This window comes from Schistosoma mansoni, chromosome 6 (genome assembly GCF_000237925.1).
Source record: "Schistosoma mansoni strain Puerto Rico chromosome 6, complete genome".
Classification (NCBI taxonomy): Eukaryota; Metazoa; Platyhelminthes; class Trematoda; order Strigeidida; family Schistosomatidae; genus Schistosoma; species Schistosoma mansoni.
This window is the reverse complement of record NC_031500.1, coordinates 5,303,018-5,325,989: the sequence shown is the minus strand read 5'-3', so window position 1 is coordinate 5,325,989 and position 22,972 is coordinate 5,303,018. Positions and strand designations below refer to the sequence as shown.

The window sequence follows — 22,972 nt, the reverse complement described above, 5'->3', positions numbered from 1 at the left end:
TGTGTCTACAGTTCACTCTGTTATGTTGTGTCTCCAGTCTCTTGGTGTTACTTATAGGGTTCGTGTTAACTAAGCTTAATTAGGTGTTTAAGGGGATGCTCAGGAGTGTACAAGATTCTGTAAGTCACTAGAAAGTCACCTTTAAAACGTCTGTACTTTAATAGGTAAAGGTTCAGTGGTTGGAGGTGCTCTTCAAAAGACTTGGAATTAAGTCTTCAAATTAATTTCGTGCCTCGCCATTGGACACGTTCCAGAGTGTCCTTATCCTTTTGTAGTGAGGGGGGAAATACTCTAAATGTGGATGAATAAAAGTGTTGAAGAGTGGACTGTAGACACACCCTCTACTCCTTACGAGTGGTCAAATGCTGGAATTCGCTGCCAGTTGAGCTAGTTCAAGAGACTTCCCAGTACTCCCTTTGGAGAAAACTTGACATGTCCTTAAGCACTAAAGACGATATCTCATTACGTTTTACCAATTGTTTCCTCTTTTATCGTCAATATAAGTAGGTTCTTACATGGAGCACAGATGATCCACTGCTACTAGATACAGAAGCCCATTAAGCGAAAGCTTCCTCTATTCCGTCCTTAACCACTTAAATTAGTGGATAGCTTTCAGAGGGGACTTGAAAAACAGGAAATCACTCATGAACCACCATTCCCCTATTGGACCGACTGTTTCTTATCCATATCTCATAAATTATCACGGTTATCATTACGGCAAATCACTAACTAATTCCTCTCTTATTATTGTTTCTGCTTCTCTACTAACTCTTTCGATCCGATCTTCTGGATTACCAATTAATCAAACCAATCGGTTAATACCAGGTATATTGGACAGTGGAGAGCGCACATCTCACTAGCGCAAACTCTAAGTATTCTTACACTCAAGGACGCAGGCGACTAGCGCGTACGGAACCTTACGCTATCAACTTCTAGTTTCGATTATCAGATTGTCTAAATCTCACGCTCGTGTCATTTATGAGCGTTTTCATTTGCTTTCGTTTTTAACGTAAATCCATTCTATGTGTTTAATGAGTCGTCGGCTCACTTTTTCTCTTGTTTCTTTCCAGATAATCTTACTGCTCTTAACATTCCCCCAGCACACAAGGTATCTTCAGGCTAGACGCGAACCTACCAAAGGCTGAACGTTACAATTTTAGCCTGCGTGAGGACTTCTTAAGTCTAAACACCACGTAGCTGGATGGCTTTGTGAAATGATTGTCACATGGCATTTTCATATGGATATTATTTCTTTTTCTGATTTGTAATGATCAGCGGAACTCCAAAAATACTGGCTACTACTCATAAATGTATATTCAGAAGTACTTCATTCTCCCAACTTTTAGCCAGTAAGTCAGTATATGGAGTGCTTTCCAGTAAATTTCATTATGTAAATGGAAGGCAAAAAATCCATTCCAGGCCTAATGGTTTACTTCATTTCCGCCCAACTGGAGTTTTAAATTTGAGATTGCAGCACTCTCATGGTTCTTTAGATAATGTATCAAATCCAGCTTTGGAACAAAAAGCAGTAAGTTAAAACATGAAATTCCCACCAACTTTGTGTTGCTTTCATATGTAATCGGAAGCCTTGTATATCTGCTTCATCATTACTTAGAAAAACTTCGTTAGTATAACTTTTATGAACAATGGTTACGTTTATGAGATTGCTATAAAAGTATTTTTAGTCTACATTCATGAATTGTCCTTGTCTAGTTTCATTTTTGAAGTCAGTTTGTTTCATTGGTATTTGACAGGTCAGTCACATTTGTGTAAATCGTTCAAAACTATAGAAGCACAGTAACAAATTGTAGAATATTATAATGTCTATTAAGTATTCTGGCCGCGTTGTTCATAAATATGTACTATACCCATTGTGTAGAGAGCAAATCATTTGACCTAACTGCTGAGTCAATTCTCATCTACTGCATTAGGTCTGTTAGCAACCAAATATCGTTTCCTCTCCTAATTATCGGGCGCCTAACTAAGACTCGTGAACTACAACCACGAGAAAATCAGGATGGCTTCAGACCTGGTCGTGGCTGCATCGATCACATATTCACTATTCGTCAGGTTTTAGAACACAGGCATGCTTATCGGCGCCCGACAATGATAGTTTTTCTTGACTTGAGAACATCATTGGACTCTGTAGACTGAGAGGCTCTGTGGCAGTGTCTGTCATTGAAAGATGTACCTCATAAGTACATAAAGCTCGTGAAGGCTCTTTACTCGAACACTACCAGTCGAGTGAGAGCTTATGGCGAATTGTCATCTGATTTTACAACCTCAAGTGGTGTCCATCAAGGCTGTCCACTACCTGCATTTCTGTTCAATTTCATCATAGACCTACTGCTGGAAATAACGCTCTCGTCGACTGAATTTTCAGAGATTGATCTCCTACCAGGATGTCCACTTATCGACTTAGAATACGCAGATGACATAGTCCTGTTTGGTGAAGACGCTGATAAAATACAGGGTTTTTTGGTAGCACAGAGTAACAATGCCAGGATGTTTGGGATGCGTTTCTTCCTCTCTAAATGTAAATTGTTACTCCAGGACTGGCCTGTGTCAACACCTGAACTAAGGATAGGGAGTGAAGTAGTCGAACGCGTCGACAACTTCACTTATCTTGGAAGTCTGATCATCCCTAATGGGTTAGTAGAGGATACTCGTAAGTTACTAGTATTCGACCACAGATGTCTTAGAAATATTGCTCGCATCTGCTGGGATCACCGGGTAAGTAATAGTGAGGTTAGATGTAGGGTATTAGGGAATGATAGTAAATCAGCTGATGAGGTCATGAATCTTCGTCGACTGAGATGGTTGGGCCACGTGTTACGTAAGCCTAAACACCGATTTCCAAGACTTGCTATGCTGACTAGTATTGGGGATGGGTGGAAGAGAGTTGGTGGCGGCCAAACCAAAACGTGACATCAGAGCTTGAAGTCACTTACTTCTAGTCTGAGCGATGCTGGTAGATGCAGACTACTTGGTTGGGGTCCGCGTGACTATCGTAACGAATGATTGGAGACTCTAGGTGACGGCTTAGAATCGATCACAATGGAGTAGGTGTATACACTCTTTATCTTCCCTTAAACCTTGAGATTAAAATTGTCTTTCTTCCTGTACTATATCCTTATATACAATCTTTCTTTTATATATTACCACCATTAAATTAACTACTTCTATGAATTTCGTGTTCATCTTGTGCTGATGAGGTAAGGCAACTTGAACCGATGCATATGTGTGCCTGGTCCTACGTTGTAGCTGACTGACTGACTGACTTAGTGCGTTAGGTCGTTGTACTAGTAGACGTGACTGTGTCTTAAAGATAAACATATCTTCCAATAGAAAAGGGTGATAACTTAAAATACTTGACTTTTAGCCGCTCGGTTTCATATCGAAACCCGGATTAACATAATTTAATTTTGTCATCTGTGTATTCTGGAACCGTGCAAACTTATTAACTGTCATCCACAAAGTTTTTGAGTTCAGTGTGTAATAATTTCAGGAGATATACCTCACAAAAATCTCAGTAAAGATTCACTCAGTTTTTATGTTCAGTCAGACGTCCTACTTATCCACTGCCCATTCATTCATTGTCTCCATCTTCATTAATCCCTTTTTCCTTTTGTGATATTGTGTGATGTGAACCAGAATGTCATGTAAGCTTGTAGGCTATCTCATATTTTGAAATTTTGAGTCCAGAACATTGCTTTGTGTTACAAGACATCCTAAAGTGAAATGTACTACACTACTTTACATTCCAATTAACTTATTTGATGAAATATCAGCCGTTAATTTGATCAAAATACGGACTAGCTATCAGTTACTACGTAAGTTCTATTTAGTTCTGTCGTTTTTTCTGAAGTGGGCCTTATCGAGTTTCAGCCTTTTGTTCTTATAATTAACTCAAATTTATTTGTCTGCATTTTAATTTCATTTAGATTTTATCCGACTGGACTATTATTAGACGACTTCTAAAATATGTTTGGCCAAAGGATAGGCCAGAAATCCGTTTGCGTGTAGTCGCGGCAATGTTGTTGTTATTATCTTCCAAATGTGTTAATGTTTTAGTTCCATTTGTTTTCAAAATTGCAGTGGACTGTTTGTCAGGAGAAACTCCATTGTTATTAGGTGATACAAGTCCTAGCGTGGCAGCTACAACCATTTTAATTTCGTGTAAGAAATTTATTTCGTGTTTATTGGTAAGAGTATAAATTTCAAACCGTATGCTTAACCAACATATCTTTTGTAAGAAACAGGAAGTGCAGGTAATTGTATCGTATGTATACTCGATAATAGGTATGTCTAACAACAAATACGCTTGGTTTGAATAAAAGTCACCACCTTCCCAAATTTTTTACGCATATTTTCTGAAGTCTGCAAAATTATTGTCATTAACATAGCCTTGGATTCTACCAGGAACTAGTACATTATTTACTAACAGTAATTTTTATCAGTACAAGTCTAGCATTAAAGTTCTCATAGCATTACTCTAAGTCAAGTTGCTTAAAAAGCATGTTCATGCTTCCACGATAATAATGTTCAAACAGTTTCTGCTCTAGTTGGCTTTACTACTATCCTTATCAGTGTGCTTGTTTTAAAAAGATTCGCTCATTTTTTGAGCCATAGCTACTATGTATCAAACATAAACCTAATTTAATTCAGGACAATATGCTGGAGACAATAAATAAAAATACTTCGGCCATTTTCTATCTATTTAGCAGGCTTTGATACAGTTTCGTTGTCACGAATCTAGATGTTGAAAATTTTATTATTTGCCCTCCCTACTTTTGGTATTATTTGTCTCGCTTTATGTGGTCGACAGTATTGTTATATCCCGTCATTGGCATCTCATGTTGTGTGCTATTTTTATTATGAATTCTGATCCTTAATCACACTTCATCTTTGACAATAATCATGACTGCATTGATACGGTGAGAACGAGAGTATTACGAGTACTTGGATTTTATTCATGTCATTAGTAATCGAAAAACCCGAACAGACAATGCGATGGTATGAAATGAAACTCATTGAATATGGAATGGTATGCAAGTGTACAGAATTTAAAGTTTACAAAATTAATGCTATCGTATAATTAATGTGTGTAAGATGCGCAATTATGTGTCTGGAATTGATTATTTGAATGAAAACGAAGTGACCAATATGACTAGAGTTGCGCGTTTAGTTATTTGATTTTCTGGTCTTATATACAGTCTAAGTAGGTGAATGAAATTTCTTGTACTCTTTTATTTATTGTTTCACGTTGTAATGACCCGAACGGTATTCATAATCGATGCAGAGCCTGGGACAAATTTCTGTTTGGCCAAGTTGGCTTACCATTAGAGCAGAACGAGATGTAGTTACATACAACTATCTATAGTCAATTTGTAATGTGAACCCCTTTTTTGTTAAGTGCAATGAGATTAAGGATATGTTTGTAAACTTTAGTTATAGAAAGCATTTACTTTCGTGGATACTGTAAGTAAGCCCATATTTGATATTGATTTGGGATATTAAAGAGTCTTTGACATTAACGATCTATGGGAAATGTAACACAGCCCAAATCTCCAGCGGCCCATTTTGTCACACCACAGCAGCATAGCAAGATAGAATTAAGGTGAATACAATTGTAACAGAATTGGCATTGATGCCATTGATAATGAAAAAAATACTGGAAATAAGAAATACAGTTAAAAACAAGGAACGAATGCGCAAAATAAGGAGTATCAGTTCATATTAAAGGCAAGGTTATGAAAATAGACAGAGAACGGATGTATCTGCTTCATTGTCCCCTGTCACCCTTAATAGATTGTAGTTGCCTAGATCTACTCATTACTTTTAGTTACGAAATAATTTTCTGGAAATACTTTGATCTTTATTCAAAAACAACTTGTAGCTGCGAATCCCATCACTTGTTTGTCTGGTCGCTTCATATCTTATGTGACTTACTTGTAATACTGAAAATAAGGGCGACGTAGAGTGATACATATTTCCGAATTAAAAGCATTTGTGGTGACGTAGCTCTTATTTATTCTATATAACTAGTGTATTTTATTACTCTTCAACGTTTTATATAACACCGACTGATCAGTTCATCTTGTTGTGCTAACGAGGTATGGCAACTTGGACCGATGCACAAATGTGCCTGGTCCTACGTTGTAGCTGACTGACTGGTCAGTTCACTCAAATTTATTTACGGTAAATAATTGTAACGACAACTTTGTGGTAAAGAAACGTTCACGATTTTCAACTATGGTAGCACAGGTTGGAATGCTTTCTCATTCGTGTCAGTTTAGCTTCTCATTATGGTGCCACTATCTGTTTAGTAAAAAGTCTTTTTCGGAACTTAGTACAAAATATTTGTAGTTACATCGATTACTTAAAGATAATTTATCCCAGATTATAAATTCGTTATTATTTACAACTCTTTCTAGTACTCCCTTTTTATTCCTATTTATAATCCTTTCAACCTATCTTCCGTTTTGTTAACAGATGGTTTGTTTAGAGCTACTGCTTCTGGTTTGAATGAATTACGTACTGCAGTTTTCGCTAAAGCTGCTCTCTCTTCAATTCGAGAAGTCGGAGTTCAAGTATTTCGACATATGCACAATCTTGATTTAAGTTATCATCTTGGAAGAAGAACTGGCGCATTAGGTAAAGCGATTGATCGTGGTGCTAGGGGAATAAATTTTATATTGACTGCTATGGTTTTCAATTTATTTCCCACCACATTCGAAGTTGCTGTCGTAACGGGTATTTTGGTAAGATTGTATCTTACTTCTCGATTTTATTTATAAATGTGAATATTTTCTATGCTTCCATTATAGAAAAGTTCGTACGTCTCAATGAATGAACAACAAAATAATGTTTTTTACTAAGATTCTTGCTGTTTACTCTTAGTGGTTTTTGTGAAATCCAGAATGAGCTGTAATTAATGATCATTACATTCATGACTTAAAGCTTATCTTTGGAATTGTGAATTCTTTGCAAGTTTATATGAGAACTTTCGTCTAAATTAGAGCGAATAGTTTCACAGTATTTGAGCGCCGAGTTGATGTAAGACATGTCACCTTTAAAAACTCCCCATCATTGGCTTCATATTTTGTAAAATATTTCGGTGTTGCATTTGTTAAACCTTTTCGATTAATTTTACTATTTTTATTGTATTAAATGACTAGTTGTGTAACCTTTGACTACGAAAAACTGTATTTTCAGCTTTATCGATTATATGGGTAAACAAAACTAATTTTTGATTGGCTTTTAACAATTATGTGGTTTAATGTTTTACTTTTTGCGCATTGTACAAAATTAACATTTAAGCTCACGCTATTTGTTTGTAAATTATTGAGACTTTTATCACTTTTAAGTGTATAGCGATGACTCAATGTTTGAAGCATTCAAATTTCAGTCACCAAGTCACGGGTTTGAATCATACACCAATTACCTTGGTCCAAACAATCACATAGTATCATTAGCCCCCACACATTTAGAGTAGAGCTTGACGTAAAGTAAGTAAATCTGTACTTGGTGCCTAACAAGTGCCTGATAAATTTGTTCACTCGTCTTTCCCTTTACTGAATAATCTAAAAATTAGGATAATTTATTGAAACAAATCTTTCAAGCCAATATATCAGCCCTTAAGTTAGATAGGATTCATATTTTGGTAACATCTTATGATGGAAAAATGAGATAACAAAAGACTACATGACTATTTGTAAGTAGTTCGAAGACTTTCACTTTCGCTTTACTTATATAGTAAAATATAGATTATTAAAAACAGTAAGATATAGGTATTTGACTGGAGAGTGTTATTAATTTTTTTTGTGCATTTCAAGATTAGTGTTATAATATCATGTAATTTTCAGTCATAGAATCTGGTGCATCATTACTTGATATCTTTGATGGTAGATTGGTTTTAAAAAAATACCGAAGCGATTTTCTCAAATCCTTGGCTTAGTAGAAAATATAAATTCATGAAAAATAGTGACTTGTCATTGGAAATCTCATGTTTGTCATTGAAAGCCAACGCAACTTTTATTATTATTATTATTATTATTATTATTATTATTATTAAAATACATAAATATTGTTACAAAGGAACACAAAGATATATTTGCACCACACAATAAAAAAGTGAGATTGTAAAGGGATAGGGAAAGGAAGGTGAGTATAATAAGCTTTAAGAAACAATGGGTGAATAAAAATGAGTGGATGGGTAAAAACAAATAGTAGAAGTAGTTCAGTTAAGAAAAATACAACCAGAAAGAATCCTTTCAGTTAAAGTTCACTTATGAAAAAAGTGAAAAAAAAATTACAACAGGACCGTCACTGGCTTTGATTCTGAGCCATGTCTGATAATGTCTCTAGTCACTGTGTTGCGCTATCTCTAGGACCTCAACTTGGGAGTCGTTAAGGACCGACAGATACCAGTCTTGTACAGCTTTCCTCCATACCACACTACCATGTTATAAGCTGATCACCTCTGCTTTTTCCAACCAGTCCCAGCGTCGGCAAATAATGCACGATGTGGAATTCTCTGGTGTGGCATTCGTAGAACATGTTCAAGCCACCGAAGTCGATGTTTCAAGATAGTGACAGCAATCGAATTATAGTAGCTGTGCCGAACCTATGCATTACTAACATAGTGTTTTTACTGAATGTCAACAATCCTTCAGAGACAACGATGATCTGGCACGGACAGTCGCTCAAATTCCCCGACTCGAAGAGGTTATGCTTCACATGCTTAGAGCAGGACTGCTCTCACTAATGCGTTGTAAATCCGACCTTTTACAGCCAGACCAACATTACGAAGGCTCCAAAGATGGCTCAGATTGGCATAAGCCACTCTGGTTTTCACTGTACGCGAATTGATCTCACGCCACCACCAGCACTTATGTAGCTACCCCGATACGCGAAATTCTGGACTACTTTTGTTTGCTTACTAGCCAGAGTGAGTGCATGTTTAGGGCCCTGCCAGTCTTGTAAAAGTGCTTTGCACTTGGAAGGTGCAAAGAACATGCCTCATCTACGGACACTGACTGCCAACTGATAAAATGCGGATCGCATGGCTTGGATATCATTGCACAGTAAGACAATATCATCCGCATACTCAAGGTTGAAAAGTTTCTCCTGGTAACAGATCCACACCACCATTACCTACATCTATCATTGCTGTTTCCAGAACATTGTCGATGGGAAAGTTGAAGAGGAATAGTGGGATTAGACAACCCTACCTAACCCCACTGCTTGGATGGAGCAATAAAGAAAGGTGGTTGTATACCCTCACTTCCCCTGAGGTGTTTGCATTTAGGGTTTTCAAGATGTTAGTAATCTTCTCAGGCGTACCGGTTTTCAAATAACAATCCCAGAGAACAGTCCTGTCCAATAAATCGAAGGTGGCTATCGACTCATTTCAGGGTATTGAAACACTAGTTGACAAACATTTGCAAAAGACTGTCCGTTCCCTAGCCAGAAGCTCGCCACCATACTTAAAAAAGGCCAGGGTTAAGCTATCTAACCCCAAAAATTTGTGGTGCGTCAGGAGTCGGAGTTTCTTACGGACTTCCACCTCGTCGAGTGGATCCTTGGTTGCCGACCATGGAAGATGGGACAGTCTGATCAATGTTGCCGGGATATTAGACCTACTGAACTGTTCCTCTAAAAACTCTGTCCATTTTTTAAGGCGTTTGTAGATGTTATTTATTAGCGTCCTATCAGCTTCACAGATTGTTCTACTCACACCAGACTTCTTGCTGCCACTGGCTCAGACAAATCGAAAGAGCTTTTGGCGGTTAACAGATGCAGTCGCTGCTCCTAACTCGTTAGTACGCTCCGACCACCAGATTTCTTAGTCTTCATACAAACTTTCCAAGCAATGAGTTGTTTGTTACACCACGACAGACAATCGTTATATAATCAAATCAGCTCCAATGAAAAGCTAAAGACAAAAAATTATGGTTCAAAAGGAACGAATAATGTCAGAGAAGGAAAAAAGTGGGTGATGATATTGAACTCACTGTTTAGACGAACCTCACCTAAAATCTCCAGTTATACGTTACAGTTATTGTATAACCTTAACCAGTAACTCGCGACCTCTCTCAATAGCTCCATGAACTGATACTATGTCGCCTGCAGTCTTTTTCTAACCTGCACTTATCTTAGCAAGCATTTTACATTGGGTTAAGCGGTAACTAGGGGTGCGTAATGCACTGGTCCCAGCCACCGACAAAAGTAATGAAGAATGAAAGGATTCACAAGTTATCAGTATTAAACGAGAAAAGTCAAGAAAGGATATATTTTTAACCGGCAGGAAAGCCAAAATAAGATTAACAATCAAATATAAATTCTTTAGAAGTTGGATTACCAAGTGTATCTTTAACTTAATAATACATGTCATTCAACAGTGGACAGAATGGTACCGCTAACTACTGTTCAGTTACTTGTTAACTAGCAGTGTATAAATAGATGTTTGAAAATTTCGTTATATATTTAGGTACAAAGTGTGCCTTTTAATTAGGTCTTTTTTCACGTTTCATATTTTCCTCTTACTATCTTATATAAAGGTAAATATCTCTTATACTTTTTATTTATTCTGATATACGAAATAACAAAATACGAGTTTTCACAAATTATATCTGAATATTTCATCCTAATTTCAGCTTTTTAATGTTGTTTTCTTGTTTAGTATTATAAATATGGAGTAGCAGCCAGTACAATTGCACTTAGTTGTATAGCTGCTTATACAGCATTCACATTTGCTGTTACTCGTTGGCGTACTCAATTTCGTGTTCAAATGAATAAAGCAGATGGACGAGCTGCAAGTCAAGCTACTGACTCACTTATTAATTATGAAACTGTAAAAGTAAGAGTAACAATGTATTGTTTTTTTTAAATACATAGTAGATGGATATCATTTATGGTCGGAAGTCGATCTCTATAAGGTTATTTAATGGAATCATTAATTTGTTGACTTCTCTTACCTCAATCATCCCAGTGTCTACGAATGAGCTAACCCTGATTGACCCACGAAACATGTTTCTGTCCCTAGCCTCCCCAATAAAAACAGGAAAAACGCCAGCCTATTTACTCTGTTTATATCTAACTCAGACTCACATGATAATATACATGAATTACAATACCAAAACGCACCATAAACATAAAAGCACAATCTACACGTAGCTAAGTCATTCGTAATATAAAGCTGAATAACACGTACATTAATTAACTTTAATTTATGAATAGTACAAGATATACTGAGAGTTGGATAAGAGCTTACAATTAGAGAAATATGGGAATGGCAAAAGTCTAAATATACTCGAAATAATCTTCAAAGTTCCACTTTTTCTCTTTATCTGTCTCTAATAATTTACTGTCACTTATTTTTCGTTATTATTTTCTATTTCTTATTGTTCAGTGCTATGATGTACTGATTAAGCAGTGCACTCTGGTCCACAAGTTAAATTTAACTCAGTTTAACTTGGGGTCGTGAGAAATGTGATCTCGAGTGCAAACGAACTGTAATAATCACCCACACATTTATGATAACACTCATAATCACCTTGTTCACGATCAAAAGTTAAATTACCTTACTTTGCAGTGATCCATATTTGATATAAAGTGCAGTAGTTTTTGGATCAACCGTAAATTGCTTTTTTATTGTACCTTAATAACTACAGCAGATGTGAAGGTTACTAATGCGGTGAGTTGATGATTATTTACTCCAGTGAAAAACATTAAAGCTTCGATAAGCCCCTTTTACAATTTTCGTTCTATTTTTTATAATCCTGTTATGGTTGATTAACAACCTATTAACTTCTCGTTATTTTTGAAAATCGCTTTCTTATTTATGTAGTACTTCAACAACGAAGAGCGTGAAGCAGAACTTTATGACAAACTTCAAGCCCAATACGAAGAGGCCAGTGTTAGAACAACAACTAGCCTAGCTGTACTTAACTTCGGTCAGGCTGCTATATTCTCTGTTGGTTTAGCTGCTACAATGATAACAGTTGCAAATCAAGTTGCTTCCGGTCTAACTGATCCAACAACAGCTGCTCACGTTCTTGAAGCCACTGGGATAAGTAGTTTAGCTAAATCTTTGACTGTGGGAGATCTTGTTCTCGTAAACGGTTTATTATTCCAACTATCGATACCATTGAATTTTTTGGGTACGGTATATCGGGAAGTACGGCAATCTTTAATTGATATGTCAACTATGTTTGGACTATTGGAACTTGTTCCAACAGTTCGTGTAAGTTAGCGTGTGTACTCTTTAAAAAGTAATTTGGTTAAAATTTTTGATCGTAATTTTCACTAGTTTTTCGACTTAATATTGTTTCGTGATGGAAGTCACCTTCAAAATACACACACCTCTGTTTAGCCCTCTTAACCTACTAGTGTTCATATACTCAATAGGAAATAACCTCTTAACATGGATTTCTTGGAGTTCTAATGATAACTAGTGACATGTGAGAGTAAAATAGTTTTTGCTAATTGTGATACTACTAGGTAAGGATCATGCTGTCATACTATTTGATTGAAGTTAAAAAAACAGGCTATTGAATAATAATTCGATAATATCTTATCGATATCATACTCTCCACATGATCTAAAAATTATTAATCCAATCACGTGCACAATCCTAAGTCACGTGTCACAGAGGAGTTCTGAAGTCCATGGATCAAACAGCTTCTCGATTTTCCTTGATCTTCAATGGTTCTCGACCTGATCTCATTTCATAGTGAAAATTACTTTCAAAATCAAGAAAAATCTTTTCAAAGCTGTCTCACATCATTATATGGTAATTTATATCCTAATAAGCTAAGGTTATCCACAACGTTTTCAATGTTCACTAAATGTGTTGTGCCCAGTAATTGCGGTTATTTTCCTATTGATTCAGTAGATACATCTGCATATTTGAATGTAAATTTCATCAAAGATTTCATTTCCATCGTCTAGAGCTACTCACAATTATCTACCATGAGCATGTTTAATGCAGTTTAACTTGTCATATGGAAAACATAAATGCAGTAAAAGTTAGATCTTGTATTGAAAGCTTTAATGAAAATAACACTATACAACACTCACTATACTAGCGGAAAAAATAATCGAAAGTATTGGGTACAACACAGTTATTGAACACTGGGAATGCTACTGACTACTTCAATTTTTCGGTGTATATAAAGGAGTGTTTAATATTGTCAATAATAAAAGAATTATATTCATAAGATTCGAAATAATTCATCCATATCACACCATGTAATCGTAATTGTATTTAATTTTTCTCGACATGGAACCGTTTTGATATGATCACAATGTTAGGTTATATGTGAGGAAGCAACTCTGATTTATATTAAATCTTTCTTAATTATCATTAAAAAACGGATCTAAACATGTGTTAAACTTTAAAATCTGAATGATGTATGTAATGTATCAGTCAGCCAGTAATCCTTGTGTTTAGATATTACACAATTCAACACTATTAGACCTGTCATCGATATTAACTATCTGTACAAGATTAACTCAGACACAACATGGTCAGTAACTTGAAAATAATTCGGAAAAAGGTAATATAATCACTTTCTTGAATATATAGGTGATCTTTACCACCTGGTCGCTATCAAGTGTGATACAATTTTGTTCCGGTTCTGTTTTGTTTCTGAACCTTGCATAGTTATGGGAGAGACTACTTAAGTAGGCCTCTACAAATTTCCTTATTAGAAATATGTTCAGTATGCTTATTTCTACAATGTCAGTCACAAGTAAGAAATAACATTTTAGTGGATCTGTGTCCTCTCAGCTGGTTAATATAATCATGAAGATTTCATTGTCTGCCTAAACAACATCAAGAGGCTATAGCTAATCTGAAACAAAAAAGAGCAATTGGTCCAGATGGATTGGCTCTAGAGGTCTTTAAATATGGTGGTCCAATTTTTGCGATTAGGTTGGGAATTGAACGTAATCCCATCTGACTGGTCACAATCACTTATTCTCCCAATATATAAGAAGAGGTCAAAATCATCCTGTAATAACCATAGAGGGATTAGTCTGACTAGCATAGCATCTAAAATACTAGCCTCAATAATTATCGGGCGCCTAACTAAGACTCGTGAACTACAACCACGAGAAAATCAGGATGGCTTCAGACCTGGTCGTGGCTGCATCGATCACATATTCACTATTCGTCAGGTTTTAGAACACAGGCATGCTTATCGGCGCCCGACAATGATAGTTTTTCTTGACTTGAGAACATCATTGGACTCTGTAGACTGAGAGGCTCTGTGGCAGTGTCTGTCATTGAAAGATGTACCTCATAAGTACATAAAGCTCGTGAAGGCTCTTTACTCGAACACTACCAGTCGAGTGAGAGCTTATGGCGAATTGTCATCTGATTTTACAACCTCAAGTGGTGTCCATCAAGGCTGTCCACTACCTGCATTTCTGTTCAATTTCATCATAGACCTACTGCTGGAAATAACGCTCTCGTCGACTGAATTTTCAGAGATTGATCTCCTACCAGGATGTCCACTTATCGACTTAGAATACGCAGATGACATAGTCCTGTTTGGTGAAGACACTGACAAAATGCAGAGTCTTCTGTTGGAACTCAGTAATAATGCCAGGATGTTTGGGATGCGTTTCTCCCCATCCAAATGTAAATTGTTACTCCAGGACTGGCCTGTGTCAACACCTGAACTAAGGATAGGGAGTGAAGTAGTCGAACGCGTCGACAACTTCACTTATCTTGGAAGTCTGATCAGCCCTAATGGGTTGGTGTCTGACGAAATCTCAGCACGGATTCGAAATGCTCGTTTGGCTTTTGCCAACTTACGTCAACTATGGCAAAGTCGAGATATCCGTCTATCAATAAAGAGACGAGTATACTATGCAGCAGTTCGTTCTGTTCTACTTTACGGCTGCGAAACGTGGCCATCAAGAGTAGAAGATACTCGTCAGTTACTAGTATTTGACCACAGATGTCTAACCACATTATCTTTACCTTATTATGCACTGATTTCAATTTATATAGTGTTGTTTTTCGTTTAATGTCATTTTATTGTAAATCAAACAATTATCACTTGTTTTCTGTGTGTTCACTGATTTGCTTGCTCTATTGTTCTTTCAAACACATTAAAATTGAATGGTATAATTATAGTCCTTACCGAATGCACCAAATATACACATTGATCGCTCTAATTCATCTGTAGAATTTCGTGATGTGAAATTCACTTATTACTCCAAAGACCCTAAAGATTCTTTATTAAAACCTGGGAAATTCTTATATGATGGATTAAGTTTTAAGGTAAGCAAGCTTATTATAATAATGTGTTAGTTTCAATAGATAAGTGAGTTTCAAATCGTTTTCAACATTATTTTCTTCATTAACTTTGTTTCCTGTTAATTTCCATTTGTCCAGTTAATTACATATGTTTCCATATCTAAATGTTCTTTAACAAGTATACCTATGATTAGATAGTTCAAAATGTATTACTCTGATATATCACATAGTTGTACGGAGCTGAAACGTGGTGAACTACTACATCCATCGTCAAGAAGGTACAAGTATTCGTAAACAGTTGTTTACGCAAAATACTCAACATTCACTGGCCGGACACTATCAGCAACAGCGTTTTATAAGAGAGAACAAACCAGCTTCCAGCCGAAGAGGAAATTAGGGAAAGACGTTGGAAGTGGATCAGACATACATTAAGGAAATCACCAAACTGCATCATGAGGCAATCGCTAACTTGGAATCCGGAAGGGAAGCGGAAAAGAGGAAGGCCAAAAAGCACATTACGCCGGGAAATAAAAGCAGATATGAATAAGATGAATAACAACTGGAAAAGGTTGCCCAGAACAGGTTTGGATGGAGAGTGGTGGTGGGTAGCGTATGCTCCTCCATGAGGGGTAACAGGCGTAAGTAAGTAATTCATAAAAGAGAAGTCAGGAATTCTCGAAAAAGCCTTATATTCAAATAGTTCGAAATAGTAATAGTACAGTTATATGAGTACATAACGAAAAATATGACCTTGTAGTGCAATGAAAATGATAGACTAAAGGTGTACAACAAAGTTCAATAGGGGTTGGTATGAATTGAAATAAGTTATCAAAAATTTTCTTACACTTTAGAGTTACCATTTAATAGAAATGACTATACAGCTTGAGGTCTCATGTTAGTGAATGACATTCTAGTTTAGTTTATGTTATCAATCATCATCAAGTAAGTGATTTTTAAACTAATTCACTTTTCTTTTCATTCATGATTTATTTGAACCGATAGTATTTTCTTATTAATGACCTCTATGTATAAATTAGATATCGTTTCCATAAATCATTAAGATTCGATGATGATATTCATTTTTAAAGTCTATCGTGCAAACTGACTGGATAGTTTGGAAGAGAGTTTATAGCTGTTAAGTTCTAACTGATAGTTTAATTTCACTGTTGATTTTTTAGATGCCGTTTACTTATAATGGTCCCAAACAAACTTGAACTATATTATTTGTCTTATCAGCGTTATGTTCGCCCAACAACTCCTTACGTCGTTTATCGCTGTCGCAAGAGTAGATTAGAAGAAATCCATGAGCACCCAAATTAAGATATGGTCTCAGTCCATAAAGTCACTGACCATTGGTCTGAGTCATGTTGGCAAGTATACACTATCTGATTGGTTTTCTCCCGATAAACGTAATCAATCATCGGAGACCTTAACTGATTTGGCTCAAAATCGGTCAGCGATTTACTTATTATTCATCCTTACATACGTTGTAAGTTTTAGCATTAATGTTAACAGTGGAATAGTGTTATATACTGCTGAACATGAGTAATTCCGGAAATGACTTTGAAATGGTTTTTTGTCCTCATTAGTTACTGAGTATACAGACCGCTAAAATCAAAAATGGTTCACCAGAGATTTTTACAATTTCCTTAGCTTTTTATAGCTTATGATCTTTTTTATAAGCTCATAATTCATTATCTTGATAAGGCATCAGAGAGAAAGTGTTTTGTGTAATTTTGTTTTCATACCGTCTCGTTTTCCCAGTATGATGGCATAGAATACTTCCTCTTGCGAATTCTAATCGTTATCAGCTCTACATTATAGCTATTAATAATATAAACTCTAGATGGTATTACGTCTTAATTTTTCCACGAAAATAAACTAGAAATCACTATCTTGACTGGCCCTTCAATATTCCGATATGGTTGCATCGTTCATAATTTTTATTCCCTTATTTCACTTGCGCTTTTCGGATCATATTCTCTATTTTTAATACCATTAACACTGGGTTTTTCATTTTTGCTATCCATCCTGATGACTTCTCCGTGTTCTAAAGTGATGCGACGAATTTCGGTAGTACATACACTTGTTGTTTTTATCTATGATCAAATTTCAATATATCTCTGGTGTCATAAACCACATAATTGATTGTTTCTCCTTTTAAGGTTGAACCTGGTCAACGTGTAGCTATTGTTGGTGAGAGTGGTACCGGAAAATCTACAATTGTTCGATTAGTTTATCGATTTTTTGATGTATCTGGTGGTAGTGTACTAGTTGGTGGTCAAGATGTTCGGTCAGTGAATTTGGAAAGTTTACGTCATGCAATAGCAGTGATACCACAGGTAATTCTACGAATTTCCAAATGATTAATATCCAATAACAAATGTATGCTTAAATATTCAGGTTATTTAACTAGATCTACCCGATATTACACTTTATAAGAATAGTTAAAAGCTTAGCTATTGTTATTCAAGTTAATCGTTTGTTGTCAGCAAACTTTGCTTATCTGACTAGTAACGAAACTTATGTACGTCTAATATAATTATCTTCAGTTTTTATGGTCACAATATATCATTAGGTAACTGACACATTAAACACTGCAGGACCATTAAATTCCAATTATAGTAAGAGCAAAAGTAAATTTCTCAGTCAGTCACAAAGTAGAACCTGGTACGTATATACATCGGTTCAAGTTGCCATACCCCATTAGCACAGGGAGATGAAATTATCAGATCAAATCCCAGAATAGTAGAGGTAGTGACAGTATCAGTGGTAATAGGAAACAGGCATCAAAGATACAATTCGATCAGAAAATACAAATCAGTGAAATAAAAGCAGAAATTGTTATGGGGAATTTGAAATCTCAGAATCTCGGGGGAAGACAAAGAACAGATGCACCTACGCCATTGCAAACAATCTTAAAGCATATTATTCTAAGTCTCTAACCATTAATTATTATAATCACGTGCGGATACCAACCGGCTAGTCTACACCTATTAACATGGCTCATTTTAATAGTCTGTGACTTCATGTGTTTTGCCATGATTTGGTTTAGCCGTCCCTGACTTTCTTCCAACTTACTCCTACACTAGAAAACAACTCCCGTCGAGGTAGGCGATGATTGGGCATACGTGACGTATGTCCAAACTACCTCAGTTGATGAAGATTTTGTTGCCTATCAACCGATTTGTCATCTTTACCTAATACTCTACTCCTAACCCAGGAATAACTTACTCTGTGGTCCTAAAATACACGAGCAATGCTTCGAAGGCATCTATGATCGAATACCTGTAACCTGGAAATAACCTCTATTCTCAATGGCCATGTTCTACACCTATAAAATAGAACAGAGAGAACTGCTACTCGGTAAAATCTTTTAGTTGCCGGACGGATATCTTGCCCACACCACATATGACGCAGGTTATTAGCCAATCGAGCCTTTTGTATCCGCGTCTAGATTTCGATAGACACCAGACCACCACTACTGATGAGACTCCCTAGATAAGTGGGGCGGTCGATGCGTTCAACTACTTCACTCCCTATCACTAATTCAGGTGGTGATGCAAGCCAATCCTGAAGTAACATCTTACATTTTGGTGGAGAGTACCTCATCCCGAACATGCCTGCATTGTTGTTCAATGTGGTCAGAAGACTGCATTTTGTCAGCATCTTCACCGAGCAGAATTATATCATTTGCGTATTCTAAGTCAACAAGTAAATCTCCTGGTAGAAGTTCAATCCCTGAAAATTCAGACGATGAAAGTGATATTTCTAAAAGCATTTCTATGACAAAGTTAAGTAAAAGTGAGGAGAAGTGGACAACACTTACGAACATCACTTGAAGTAACCAATTGTGATCCCAGTTCGCCATACACTGACTCAACCAGCAATGTTCGAGAAGAGAGCGTGTACACGGTTAATGTACTTCTTTGGTATGTCTTTTAAAAACAGACGCTGTCACAGAACCTCACGATCAACGGAGACATTTACTTCAATGGCTTCAAGCTCTAATAAACGCCATCTCACATGTTTACATTTCCTTAACTAACTTATTATTTTGTTTTAGTGTAAGTGTTCCTTTTTCCCATGATGTACAAAAAAGTTATTTATGTCTCACACATTCTAATGAATCCATGTCTTCCGTACCTCTTCTCATAATTTGTTGACCAAAATCACGAAATGACATTCCGCAATAGTTCACTGTTCTATAAATGATCCACGATTATATCGTCATCGAAATCAGCCAAATTCAACCAGCTCTCCGTCACTGTTTCATATTTTGTGCAACATCCCAAGGGCTGCTATCTTCAATCGAATTTCATTGATCAAACCAAAATGTAGTTTTGCTAATTATACTTATATATATATATATACATCAGTATCCACGTTCATCGTCTTGTTGTTTCATAGGATACGGTTTTGTTCCATAATACTATATTTTATAATCTCCAATACGGCAACTTGAAAGCAACTCCGGAGGAAGTTTACGAAGCCGCTCGTTTATCGAATATAGCCAATGCAATTGAACGTATGCCACATGGATACGATACACAAGTAAGTGCAGTATTTGCTGTTTTTAAACCATGTCAGCTAGAAGTTAGAAGCCAGACAACCAAACCAATCTATTAAGAGTACCATAACACTACAATATAGGACTACTGAATACTTGTATATATATACTCCTGATGGTAAGAAAGGATGCACTTTTGGGTCTTATGTACCTCATATCAATCGTTGACATAAATCCGGTCCGAAATATAAATAAAATTTTATTATTAAACCATTAATCTTGATGATCAGATTGAGTTATGTAACGAATTAATTCTATTTGTTATGAAATATTTTTGTTAACAGATTTTTGCAAGTTGGTTGCATAGAAATGCGACTAAGCGTTGATTGGGATCATTTATCATAATATATTGTGCAACAGAGACTAGGTTTTAGGTTATATTTTATCACACTTTTAATTTCAGTTGAGGTATCATTAAAAACATGAGAGATTGGACATCTCTCTCTCTGTACGTTGCTCTTCAGCAGTGCGAACCCACCATCCCACAAGGGCCTTCAGGTATCTCTGCAAACTCCGAACCATTAGAACCCTTGATTTGAGTTCCAGCAGTTCGCAATTTAGGATGACAATCGTCTAATGGCATCAAAAACAACTATCACTCCTGACATGTCTGAACTCTATCAATAACGAGCTCTTATTAGAACTATAGGAACATCTTGAAGTAAGTCACTACAGAGCTGATTATCTTATATATTGGAAAAAAACTTTTGAAGATTGGCTTTAATTTGTAGCTTTAACGATTGGGCGTCCCTCTAAAGACCTAAAGTTGCTTGGCCCGATCTCTGATGTGTTTGTTAATGATCAATACTGAGTAGTTTCATACTAGAACAAAATAGTTGTCCAGTACTACTACGGTTTTAGTAATACCTCTAGTGAGATCAATCTCTGGTGAACATAACTTACATTCACTTCGAATAATTTAATTAATTGATCAGTTGTTCATTTATAATATACATATTAAACTTATATTTAATTTCATGTTTCGGTTTTCTTCATAATCGCAGGTCGGAGAACGTGGTTTGAAATTGAGCGGTGGTGAAAAACAACGAATAGCGATTGCTAGAGCTCTACTGAAGAAAGCTCCAATTTTGATTTACGACGAAGCAACGTCATCGTTAGATTCAATCACTGAACATGTATGTTTTTTATATGTTCTCTATGTTGATAATAATTTATTTTTCATTATAATCAAGGTTCAAGCTAACTGACTGTTTATAACTTCCAACTCATGGTAATGAGAATTGCCGTTGTACACCAGATTTTATTTCTAAACGGACAAATCTCGTAACGGCACTAGACGTAGATCAGATTACACAGAGTTGCCCTAACTTTTGTTATATACAAATTAATCTTGTATGTTACATCAGTACGAGTGCTCACTGGTCATCAAAATACGCAAACTTCTTGACTTTCTATTCACTTACCATGAAGAGTAAATGGTTTCGCAAAGTTTTTATTATACCTATGTACACTTATTATGTACAATTTGGGTAGCCTACATATCGTCCCTTACTCAAAGATGAAATTTATTCTCCTGGAAATTGATCTTCAGTAAGTACTTCATAAGGAATTGTGTAAAAAAGTTCATTTCAGAAAACAGTGAAAAGATGTTTATGTGCTCTCAGTTTATTCAAGTTACTTTTAAGAGTTTTAAGTATGATGATAGGCTTTTCCAGGTATCACTGTCACTAATAAATTAACTTGAAGTAAAACTTTTAGGAGAGTAAAACCTAAGACAGTTATCAAGTCAACAAATTCAACCATATACGTGTTTGACAATGTTCATACATACGAGGCGAATTGGTAATTAGCCAGTCTAACTCATAATTTTTTCGGTATAACGGAAGCCATCACCTTAGATATGTCCAGTAGGAAACATACCTAGATGGTTTTCTCATTAACTACGCTGACCGTTTGTTATCGAAAGTGCATAAAACCGCATTTCATTCTTGAAATGAGCTGAAGCTTAGTCAGATACAGCTAGTGCTCTGAAAGGAATAGCAATCTTCTAGACTTTCACCACTTCTAAGTTAATGTGAGTCTTGGCCTGAATGATCGAGGAAGGAATTTGGAGTTCACTCTAATACAATACATCTAAAGATTCATCACTTTCCCTATTGCTAGTGCGCGGTTAACTTACTTAGACCAAAACACACGATCCAAGATTATAGAACTTGATACTGAGGCTCTGTTTATGTTGTAAGTCGATCAACTGTTCTATTTCTTCAAGATAAAACTGCATGGTAAATCTCAGTTACGACAACATCGTGTTCCAATTAATCGTACACAGGGGTACATCGTATGTGCGGTGCGATACCTAAGTGATACTGGCTGACAACATTCCTGATAACAGTTTATGAACCCCTGACACTGAAGGTGAAAGTCAAGTAAACTGATTCTATTTAAATAATCATTATATATATACTTCTTTTTCGTTTTTCTATTAAAAAAATATAAATAAATTATGTAGACTATTCTTCAACGATTAGCGGAAGTTACACCTGGCGTTACATCGCTTATAATCGCTCACCGTTTAAGCACAATAATTGATGCTGATGAAATCTTAGTCTTACGAAATGGTCATGTATCTGAACGTGGTACGCACTCTAGTTTATTATCGCAACCGGATTCATATTATCGACAACTTTGGAATCAACAACGAAGTGGAATCTTACCTACTACTATTACTAGTACTACTAATTTTGATAATAATAACAACAATGATTGTCATAAAATATCCAGTTCAGACAGTCAACAAACAAACACCTAAGGCACTACGTATAAATATAATGGATTAAGCTTTTCTTGAATTATGAATGTCTACACTTGTTCGATAGTTTCAGTTTTATCATTTTCTATCTGTTTTACTGACTTTTTTATACTTGAGCAGAATTCTTTTATCTTATGTTGTGTTTTCTGTTTATGCTAGATGAATAGTTAACAAATTACTTAACGTATTTAATTTGTTTTCGTGGTTGTTTACATCACAAGATAATTTTGTAAAGAAACAAACTTTATAATACATTTTGTTACACACACAGTTTGATTTTTCTGCCAATTAAATCATCACAATTGATGAATATGGGATTAATTGCAGTCTAGTCACTTCCAACTAGCATCAAGTT

At 35.9% G+C, this 22,972-nt stretch overlaps 1 protein-coding gene across 1 annotated transcript; it reads left to right on the top strand.

Annotated features, from left to right (window-relative positions):
* The first annotated feature begins 880 nt into the window (after nucleotides 1-880).
* On the top strand, nucleotides 881-22,856 carry Smp_087930 (putative atp-binding cassette, sub-family B, member 7,mitochondrial precursor (abc7)). The gene is made up of 11 exons (XM_018798040.1): nucleotides 881-907; nucleotides 1,071-1,528; nucleotides 3,945-4,179; nucleotides 6,496-6,764; nucleotides 10,688-10,864; nucleotides 11,855-12,250; nucleotides 15,155-15,301; nucleotides 17,443-17,619; nucleotides 19,688-19,831; nucleotides 20,852-20,983; nucleotides 22,318-22,856. Exons 2-11 carry the CDS (start codon nucleotides 1,268-1,270, stop codon nucleotides 22,615-22,617), a joined length of 2,238 nt encoding a protein of 745 aa, XP_018653022.1. The 5' UTR covers nucleotides 881-907; nucleotides 1,071-1,267; the 3' UTR covers nucleotides 22,618-22,856.
* The last annotated feature ends 116 nt before the right edge of the window (nucleotides 22,857-22,972 follow it).